Below are 10,805 nucleotides of genomic sequence, written 5' to 3' on the forward strand. Positions count from 1 at the left end.
AATAGGGAGTAACTATATTTATGGCACCATATTTTTCACCAAAAAAATAGTCAGCATGTATTTATATTGCAAGTCCCTAAATTACATATGTAATTTTAGTATATTTATAATGTAAATTCTAAAATTACATATGTAAGTCTCTAAATTACATATGTAGTTTTAGTATATTTACAATGTAAGTCCTAAAATTACATATGTAAGTCCTGAAATTACATATGTAATTTTTTCATGAAAACACATGCTGACGAGATGAGAAATTTGAATTGTTTGGCTTCATGATGCAACACGAAACACGTAAAGACGTTCAATGCGCATGGTATTGCAATCGTAGCATGAATGTCAAGGGAGATCAAATGATCAATCGAACAAGAAATCGACTGTGATTACTCACAAAATGTCAACATAATTATAGCAATACCGATCAAATAAGATCAACCCGCCTTGCATGTTGCAAACGTGCCGGTTGTCATTTGTCAACTGAGGCGACCAGCCCTAAGTTTGCACATACTTCTTCCGTTTCACAATGTAAGTCGTTCTAACATTTTCCACATTCATATTATTATTAATGAATCTAGACATATATATCTATCTAGATTCATTAACAACAATATAAATGTGGGCATATTGTGGAAAATGCTAGAATGATTTACATTGTGAAACGGAGGGAGTATCAATTATCAAAAAGCGGATTGTTGATCGAAACTCCTAAGTTCCTAGCGTTGATCAGGTAATGGCGATGCCTCGACGACTTAATCCGTACTTCTGTTTATTTAGCCCACTGTGATACATCTCATTAATTAATTCATTCATTCAGCCAAATCAGTCCCAACATTGTAAGATCGTCAAGCTAGCGCCAACTGGTCACGGCGACAAGCGAGAATGAGAACTGTAGACAAATTAACTGTAGTATATTGACGTCGCGAATAAAAAGAATTGTTAGGCATATATATGATCGGTTCATCCATCCTGATCACAAAGAGCGAGATAGTTTAATTTGTCTCGAGGTTGAAGTTGCCACAAGGGACTGGTTTGGTTTGTTGCCTAAATTAGGCTCACCAATATTTAACAATTTCAATAGTGTTTAGTGTCTATTTTGGTTTGAAGTCAAATTTTAGCATGCCTAAGAAAATAGGTCATTTCAATAGTGAACTTAGGCTATTTTGACTTCAATACAAATACAATTTTACCTTACCAAAATTAGTCATGTCAAAACTTGTCAAAATTTAGCATTGACAAAATTTAGTAAGGCCTATTTAGACCACAAACCAAACCAACCCAAGATATCCTGATGAACCAAAGGGTGCCACTGACTGAACCAGCTTAGTAGTCTGGACGCGGCCTCATCGAACAGCAACAAGTTACGTTGTACGTTCTCCATCTGGAACGCCCGCACGGTCACCGCGCTCATCGTCGCTGCCCAACCACAGTCGACGAACGCCAAGCACGCCGTGTCGCTCTCGCCACCTGCGCTAGCGAGTTGGACCCGATTGATAGGAAACGATAGTCCAATAAACATAAAAAACAATAGAGGAGAGAAAAAATCACTCACACCAGCCAGTAAAATATCTTCACTCACTGACACGGCGTCGGCGGACAGCGGCATCAGATTGTACGGCCCACTCCCGAAGAACGCCACGCCGGACGTGGCGCCTGTGCTAAGCAGGCTGACGGCGAACTGCCGCTTGAGCGACAGCTTCGAGGCCAGCGTCACCGGTCGCCGCGATCGGGAACGGGAACGATCTGAGGGGCTGCCCGGCGCGCATGGCCAGAGGACGCCCCGGACGGAGCTTCCAGTCTCTGATAGATGCTACTCGATTAGCTTACTGTCGATTCGCAATGCGGTAGCGTAGTACCAACCAGCAAGTGAAAAATGTAATAGACAGATGAGTTGCGACTTAGTACCTTGAAGGTGAAATAATATTCAGAAGTTGTTGGAATTGACTGATTTAGAATTTTGCTTCGTCCCTCCTTTTTTGCTCTCTACACATTCTGTCCTGGGCAAAAAACCGCTTGATCTATGGTTCACTCGATCTGCCCTGATTCGCTCTGCAAAAGTATAGCATATTAGCCAAACCTTGCTTGTGCTGAAAATATCACAAGATGAAAACAAAAACAGACAAGTTAAGAAACGTGTACAGCTAGGTGAGGACTGAGGAATCGATTAACATCAGTAATATAAAATATTCGTTCATAAAGCAGCAATCAATACAGTGTGACAGGTTCAGAGCACACTCAGTTGGAAATTGGAGAGCTCAACTAATTGCAAAACGTTGAGGGATGACGTGAGAACAAATACCAGACAAGACAAATATTATTTGCATCATTGAATTTCTAGATCAAAATATAATGTTGAAGCAAATGGAAATGAAGCAAATGCAAACGTTAATAGATGAATGAAAAGAATAGTTATTACTCATATACCTCTCATCCATCGATTGCTTGTCCCGGTATAAATATTTTACCATCTAACATAATCTTCGGGATGCGAGATATCTTGTTAGTATCCTCCCTTTGGCACCATTCAGCCAGTCTTGGACAAAAATAAATATATAATAATTCTAAGGTGGTAATGTTCCATATGCTCTCTGGCAAAGATGTCAAGTTGGGGGAATCGAAGATGCTAATTTCTTTCAGATAAATGAACTGCCCTATCCATTCCGGAAGGCTATTGAACCCTTCCAACCATAGTTCTTCAAGAGCAGTAAGATTCTTCATGCTTTCAGGCAAATATGTCAAATTGGGAGAACTTTGGATATCAAGGCATTTTAGGGCAGTGAGATGTCCAAGCAATTCTGGCAGGAAAGTCAGCATGGGGCAATCGTTAATGACAAACCTTTTCAGTGGAATGTGCAGCCCCAACCCTTCTGGCAGTATCTCTAGCCCTTTGCATCCATCCAAACGCAACTCTGTTATAGCGGTTAGGTTCTTCATACTACTAGGCAGAAAAGTCAACTTAGGGCAATCGATGATGATAAACTCCTCTAGGGAAACGAGCATCCCTAACCATTCTGGCAATATCTCCAGCCCTTTGCATCCATCCAACCGCAGCCTTATCAGAGCGGTTAGGTTCTTCATGCTTTCAGGCAGAAAAGTCAATTTTGGGCAATCCATGATGATAAACTTCTCTAGGCAAATGAGCAGCCCCAGCCCTTCTGGCAATATCTCTAGTCCTTTGCATCCATCCAACCACAGCTCTATAAGAGCGGTTAGGTTCTTCATGCTTTCAGGCAGAAAAGTCAACTTGGGGCAATTGTTGATGATAAACTTCTCAAGGGAAATAAGCAGCCCCAACCCTTCTGGCAGTATCTCTAGCCCTTTGCATCCATCCAACCACAGTTCTATAAGAGCGGTTAGGTTCTTCATGCTTTCAGGTAGAAAAGTCAGCTTGGGGCAATCGATGAGGACAAACTTTTCCAGAGAAATGAGCATCCCCAGCCCTTCTGGCAGTATCTCTAGCTCTTTGCATCCATACAAATACAACACTTTCATAGCAGTTAGGTTCTTCATACTTTCAGGCAGAAAAGTTAGCATAGGGTAATTGTTGATGACAATTTTTTTCAGAGAAATGAGCAGCCCTAACCATTTTGGTAGTGTCTCCAGCCGTTTACAGCCATCCAACCGCAGCTCTATCAGAGCGGTTAGTTTCTTCATGCTTTCAGGTAGATAAGTCAGCTTAGGACAATTGCTGATGACAAACTTTTTCAGAGAAATGAGTAGCCCCAGCCCTTCTGGTAGTGTCTCTAGCCCTTTGCATCCATCCAAAAGCAGCTCTATCAGTGCGGTTAGGTTCTTCATGCTTTCAGGCAGAAAAGTCAGCTTGGGGCAATCCATGATGATAAACTTCTCCAAGGAAATAAGCCGGCCCATCCCTTCAGGAAGTGTCTCCAGCCCTTTGCATCCCAGCAACAACAGTTCCCTCAGAGAGGTAAGGTTTTGTAAGCTTGTAGGCAGAGCAGTCAACACAGGGCAATTGATGAATTCAATGACTTCTAGGCAAATGAGCTGCCCCAGCCATTCGGGCAATATTTCCAAGTTCTCCCACGAGCACAAATATAGCTCTCTGAGGGAGACGAAGCTTTGAAGGATGTCTGGAAAGGTCCTCAGCCCACTGCAACCTTCAACTTGAAAAATCTCAATGGTGGCAAGATGTTGAAATCTTACCCACATGTCAGGGGGATATTTGCAGTTGTTGATGACCACACGAAAAGGAAGAGTGGAAGATGCAAGGCTCCCAAACCCTCGTTCTGGCAACACCTTATCGCTATTGTCCAATGACCAGTGCATACTTCTAGGGGGATACGGGAGGAAACTCAACTTTGGGCAGTTAACTGCCTTCAAAAAATGCAAATTAGGGATTAAGAACTCTCTATCTTCTTCACCCGACCGCGTTGTCCACCATTCTTCTAAGTTATCCATTCGTTCTAACCAAATAATTCTTAATTTCTTGCAATTCCCTTCCCCATCGTAGAATTCTCTGCCAATTTTTCTAATGGTGGGCATATTCTTCATACAAAAAAATCTCAGGTTTGGCAACCGTCCAAATGCAGGAAGATAATCACATGTTGCTAAATTAGAAAGACATAAGTAAATGAGACAAGGGAGGTAGGAGGAGATGCCAGACACCCAGTTAGGGAAATCCTTGCACATGTACCCATCCAACATAAAACTTTCAAGAGTTCGAGGAGGTAATAGGTTCTCAAGCACCTCTTCATCCTTGTCCACATTTCTCGTGCCACCAAGTCCCCATGACAAAGTTAGTTCCCGAAGGTCAGTCATATCACGCAACTTAGCTTCCCTTGCATTGTCCAGCCGCTCAACATTTTCAAGATGTTGAATTCCCAGTGCACGACAACTTAGTTTCCCAAGCTCCACTATACTGCAACACTCTCCATTTTCTATCTCATGTACATCATGTTCTTCACGGCCAGGTAAATTTAGACACTCTTTAATGGACCAAGCCTTATCAAGCACACCTTTTGTTCCTGAAATAACATCAAGCAGCATGAGGCTAGCCATGTCGCTGATACTATCTGGCATGTCTCGCAGACTATAACAACAAGTAAGGTTCAAGACTTGAAGTTGAAGGTCACCAAACAAAGACGGAAGATGTTCAATCCTTATACAATATGACAAATTGAGATGCTTCAACTTAAATATGTTGCATAATGATTGGGGTAATGACTGTAGCTTAGAACAGCTTGTGAGGTTCAAAAACTGGAGCTCAGAAAGGTCCCCGAAGCATTCAGGGAGTTGTTTGAGGCCATGGCAGTCTGAAAGATTGAGGTCTTTCAAATGTTTAAGTTGGCAGAAGGATTCTGGTAACACTGGAATCTTGTAGCAATCAGACAGGTCCAAAACCTCTAGTCTATAAAGAATCCCAAAATCTTCTGGTAGGTTTTCTAGCTCATGGCAATCTGAAAGGATTAGATGCTCAAGAGACTCAAGGTTAAAATTGCCTGGTAGTTTGGTTAGCTTTGAACAACTTGTCAAGTTTACAAATGAGAGCTTAGAAAGGCTGCCAAATTCATCAGGGAGCTTTTGAAGAGCACAACAACCTGACATGTCTAGTTGTTCTAAGCATTTAAGGTTGTGGATTGATTCAGGCAATTCTTCAAGTTTAGTACACCCAGATAGGCTGAGGAGAGAAAGTTTGAGAAGGTTTCCAAATGATGTCGGAAGTTTACTGAGGTCACTATTCCCTGATAAGTCTAGATAACAAAGCTTGTGTAGGTTACCAATATTAGCAGGCAAGGTTTCAAGAGAGCAATTGGACAGAATTAGAGTTTGCATATTCTGAAACATATGCAAATATTTAGGAAGTGCTGCAATTGGCAAGCCTGAGACATCAAGATAAGCTAGCAGCATCAGTTGACGAATGGAGGATGGCAACGCCATACTAACAGGGATAGATTGCCCTTCAGACGAACATCCGCTCAGGTCCAAGATCCGTATATACTTTGACCCAGAGAATGCCTTTCGGGGAAGTTGCGATTCAATGCACTCCCTAAAATGAATGGTTCTAACCTTGCTTGGTAGATCTTTGAAAAACTTGGGTTGCTTCTGGTAGTTGACCAACTGTGCATGTCGGCAATAACGCTTATTATTAGCTTTGCTCCATGTATTTGGCATGGTAGCGTCCATGACAAGGAATTCATCAGGAGCAATTATTGTTGCGAGATCATGCACTAAATCATGCATGGTGAGCTTGCGTGGAGCTTTGGTGTGCATTGGACTAGCCTGCAGGGAAAGCTACTATCAAAATTTAAAACGGTGCTGCAAAATACAATGTAAATAGTGTTTTGCCATGTACAAGCTGCTTAAGTTGTTTTTTCCCTTTTTCATTGCCTACTACCAAAACTGAACTACAACATTATGTACCTTTTCTAACCTTCTTAATTAAATCAGCAGATGCCACATTTCCTTTCAAAAATAAATTGTAAATCCCACAAAATTAGTAGGTATAATTAATTTCAGCAGCATTGATTAATCTATATATCTTATAAAGTCGATCTCAACTAATTGTTGTGTATTGCTAATTCTCTCTTCCCCTAGAACCACACCATCTTAATTATTTCTAGGCTGCATATGGTTGATCGAAGGTGTAGGTTAGATGCAGCCTTATCTTTAATGAAGTCACACTGTTTAAATTATTTCTAGAATTGGTAAGTTGTTTTAAGGTATAAATTGTATAAAGCCATGAACCCAAGCATTTAGATGGTTGATCTAATTGTAGGTTTGAATGCCCTAAACTACGGAACTGCTTATTTTTACCCTCAACTTTGAATACTAGACAAATAATGAAAAACCAGACAGAGTGGCAAAAAAACGCACACCACAAAAAGTAGCAGAAACAAAATGCGCAAAAGGAATAATTAAAAAAACAATGTTGCATTTATTTTGATGAGATGAACAGATATTTCGTCTATATAATGAAATATATCTTTTGTAGTGTAAATCTACAAAAACAATGGACTACCCTAAACTAAATAAGGTGTGTAACCTATCAAACTGAAGCATTGTATTGAATATATCATTTTAAACGTATTAAATTTAAAAATAAGTATTTAATTTGGAACTGAAAATGCAGATGTTGAAACATTAACTTGTGGATTTTAAATTAAAAGCTACAAGAAAAGAAAGATTATTGGACTGGATTAGGATACTCTAGCATAAATTATTTATGTTACTTATTAAGGTTAATACTCTAGAGGAAGCATATGTATAAATTTATCTTACTAGCAAAGCATATCCTAGTGAGCATATGATGCATCAATATCCAAACATGAACCGTAGAAAGGTGTTCTATGATACTTACCATGGAAGACTTGGAAATCTGAAGAAAGGACATCCGCAAAAGATAGTTGACACACCTTTGACCATTATCTCGTGCTTCAATGTATCCAAGGGCTATCCATTGCTGGATCAAGCGATCAGTGTCCATGACGAAACCCTTCGAAAAGGCTGCCAAATATGTAAAGCACATTTTGAATTCTCGCTTCATATAGTAATAGCTCAACATTAGGCGCTCTATAGTGTCTTGCTGATGATCTGCTTTGAAATCCAAAACAATCTTTCTATCCCTTATATCTGTCCATGCCTCAACCGTCCTATGTTCAGACATTACTTGCCCGAGAGCATTTGCCACCAGTGGTAGTCCTCCACACTTCTCGGCAATTTGCCTTCCAATTTCCTCTAAGCCATTTTGGCCATCATCAGGCCCAAATACTCTCCGCTTCATGACGCTCCAGCAGTCATAAGGTGATAAAACACCCAAATTGATATGATCAGGCTCAGGCACCGGACATACTTTTCGTTCATTTGCAAGATAACCAGTGTATAGTACTTGCACTACGCTTCCACTACGTGTAGTTGCTATAATCTTGCTACCCTTTCCGCCATGTTGTAACATCTGCTTCAACTTTTCCAAATTTTCTCCATATTCTTCCCAGAGATCATCTAGAACAATCAAGTATCTTCTGTTGGCAAGTTCTTTTTTCAGATTATTGTTTACAAACTGCAAGTTGCAGTTGTCCAGGTTGATACTTCTGTTTGCTCCTCTGATGATAGCCTTCCCAATTTTGAGCAGGTCAAACTCCTTGGAAACATAGACCCAGATTCGCAAATCAAAGACATTGACCCTTTTGTCTGCAAAAACTGCTTGGGCTAAGGTAGTCTTCCCTAGTCCACCAAGCCCAACAATTGGGATGATTGAGATATCCTCCTTAGCTTCAGTGTTCAACAGAAGGTTGATTATTTTTTTTGTTTCGGCATCCCTCCCTAGCATTCCAATGTCCACGTCACCATCATCTGCAAAAGTTTCATTGTCTCTACTCCCTTCTGCCACTAGTTCACGATGCACATGATGAAGCTTAATGCTATCCTTTTTTATTGCGACTATTTTCTCTCTCGAGTTCTTCATGTTGCGGGCTATGGTCATCTTCCGGAGAAGCGGATTGTTCCGGGAAAGGAATAACTTGAGCTGAAAAATAAAAATGAAGTCAACATCATCCGCTATGTTAATTTTCTCAAATTTTTGTATACCCACGATAGCATCTGATAGTCTGGTATGGAACGGGAATTGACAGTCTAATAGCAAACTTCTAGAGAAGTGTTTATAGTGGAAAAGACAACTTTGCTTTTTAATTTTAGAAATTAATTAGTTTGGCACAATGCTAAAATATTCCACAATGAAAGTCAGGAATGTACAGCAAGTAAATTGATCCATAAAGATGAATCATAGAACTTTTATTCGAAACACCAATATGTGGAAGTGGAAGTGAGTACCTTGGGTTGATGGTTCTTGATGAGCTGAGCAGCATCGAGCTCATCCAGCACGTCCTCAACGTCGTAGGCGACGGACTTGAGTTTGTTGAGCCACCGCCGTTCCGCCTCTCCATCTTTTCCTCCCTGGCGTGCTTTGCCATCAACATCTTGTATCACAGCCTCCAGATCTCTCATCTTCTCCTCCATGTCGTCCACGTCGTCCTTGAATCTCCACAGCAGAGTGGCCTCCTCCACCACAAGCTCGCTGAGCCTGCTGGCGACCCGATTCGCCACGGAACTCGCAATCATCCCTCCAATCCCGCTCATGGATGGTATGGCAGATTCACAGTGAACTCTATCAACAGGAATATGGCTTTGTGAAATAGAAGCAAGATGTAGATCGGAAGGGGAAGCAGCCGCACATATACTAGTAGTATACCACTGGTCAAGTGGTCAGTCTTTAACAACCAAAAACACATGGCACAGTTCACGTAGTTCTCTTTTATCTCCAAAAAAAAGTCTCGCATTGTGTGCAAGCATGTAACGATTCCAAAATATTACTGCACGCGTCTTTATGAACATATTATATATAAAACTCTTTTGTTTATTTCAAGAGCACGCATGTGTACAAGAGTAACATGCATCCATTTGAATTTGAGAAGGGGGATCCAACAGCATGCTAGAGCATCACACGCTATTACTGAACTCCAATCTCCAGATGAACAGTACGTTTGGAGTGGGGATGTGGGACGGAGGGACAGTCAGCAACAAGGCAGAGTAACGGTGGCGAGATGGATTAGTTTGGTGAGCCACCGCCTCTTCGCCGCTTCATCTTTTCCTCCCCGGCACGCCTTGTCATCAGCGTCTTGCATCATAGCCTCGAGATCTCTCATCTTCTCCTTCATGTCGTCCATGTGACCACGTCATCTTTGAACCTCCACAGCAGGGTAGCCTCCTCCACTGCTCGGTCGCTGAGCTTGCTGGCGACCCAATTCACCACGGACCTCGCAATAATCTCTCCAACCCCGCTCATGGATGGTATGGCAGATTCGCAGTAAACTCTATCAACAGGAATATGGCTTTGTGAAATCGAAGCAAGGTACAGATCAAGTGGTCAGTCTTAACAACCAAAAAACACATGGCACAGCTCACGTAATTCTCTTTTATGTCAAAAAAAAAAGTCTCGCATTGTGTGCAACGATAAAATATAACTTTTTTTCGGGAACGATAAAATATTACTGCACTGCACGCGTCTGTCTGAATATATATAATTATTGTGTTTATTGAAAATAGCACGCAGGTGTACAAGAGTAACATGCATCCATTTGAATTTGAGAAGGGGGGATCCAACAGGCCCGTTTGTGAGCATGCTAGAGCATCACACGCTATTACTAAACTCCAATCTCCAAATGAACAGTACTTCTTGTTACAGTGGGGATGTGGGAGTGGGACGGAGGGACAGTCAGCAACAAGGCAGAATCACGGTGGCGAGATGGATTAGTTCCAATGTTTGAGTTGCTTCAAACTTCAAGCAAGAGGGCATTCGCCCCAAATGGTGAGCCGGATAGATAGATAGCTAGGCGATAGCTTACCAACACCAGGAGGCAGCAGAGGTGCCGCCGCTGCACTTCCGCCTGCGCCGAGCCGACCCGACCCGCGCCGCTGGACACAGGGGGCGCATGGTGCTCGAATCGATCCGTCGATCCGGCGGCGGGACGACGAGCGGCCGCCTCCACTCGATCGCCTCCGCCAACCCCTTCACCGCCTCGCCGCCGGTGGCCTCGCTTCGCCGTCATGGCCGAACCCACGGGATGGGGGAAGGGAAAGTCTGCGCCGCCGCTGTCCTCGAGGCGGAGAAAATTGGAGGGTAGCCGTTCGTCATGGTGTCGGCTTAGGTGGGCCAAGTTGGGCCTTGGGCTCACGCCCAGCCAAACATATGCAGCTATGAGGCCCAAAATAATCGTATTGCCCAAGGAGGAGCATCCCACCCAGCGTATGCTGTATTTGTTGGCCAAATGTACTCTTTCTGCTATTCAGTGCTG

The 10,805-nt window shown here is 42.3% G+C and overlaps 1 protein-coding gene across 3 annotated transcripts; it reads right to left on the reverse strand.

Annotated features, from left to right (window-relative positions):
* Window positions 1-929: 929 nt before the first annotated feature.
* LOC127760005 (putative disease resistance protein RGA4) lies at window positions 930-10,805 on the reverse strand. Of its 3 annotated transcripts, none has more exons than XM_052284214.1 (7): window positions 10,356-10,805; window positions 8,785-9,118; window positions 7,316-8,479; window positions 2,422-6,237; window positions 1,903-2,046; window positions 1,577-1,797; window positions 930-1,464 (listed from the first exon to the last, which is right to left on the reverse strand). In XM_052284214.1, exons 2-4 carry the CDS (start codon window positions 9,088-9,090, stop codon window positions 2,425-2,427), a joined length of 5,283 nt encoding a protein of 1,760 aa, XP_052140174.1. In that variant the 5' UTR covers window positions 9,091-9,118; window positions 10,356-10,805; the 3' UTR covers window positions 930-1,464; window positions 1,577-1,797; window positions 1,903-2,046; window positions 2,422-2,424. The 3 variants fall into 3 exon arrangements, with proteins under 3 accessions (XP_052140174.1, XP_052140172.1, XP_052140173.1); XM_052284212.1 differs by having other exon boundaries at window positions 931-1,464; window positions 1,550-1,797; XM_052284213.1 differs by having other exon boundaries at window positions 931-1,469; window positions 1,550-1,797.

This window comes from Oryza glaberrima, chromosome 1 (assembly GCF_000147395.1).
Source record: "Oryza glaberrima chromosome 1, OglaRS2, whole genome shotgun sequence".
In the NCBI taxonomy this organism is placed as follows: domain Eukaryota; kingdom Viridiplantae; phylum Streptophyta; class Magnoliopsida; order Poales; family Poaceae; genus Oryza; species Oryza glaberrima.

What these genes read in the sequence shown, in the direction of transcription:
- LOC127760005 (XM_052284214.1), bottom strand. Translation starts at nt 9,090, where the DNA reads ATGAGCGGGATTGGAGGGATGATTGCGAGTTCCGTGGCGAATCGGGTC. An exon ending in TCAAGAACCATCAACCCAAG is followed by an intron (nt 8,480 to 8,784) that starts GTACTCACTTCC and finishes TTTATTTTTCAG; the next exon opens with CTCAAGTTATTCCTTTCCCG. An exon ending in AGATTTCCAAGTCTTCCATG is followed by an intron (nt 6,238 to 7,315) that starts GTAAGTATCATA and finishes CTTTCCCTGCAG; the next exon opens with GCTAGTCCAATGCACACCAA.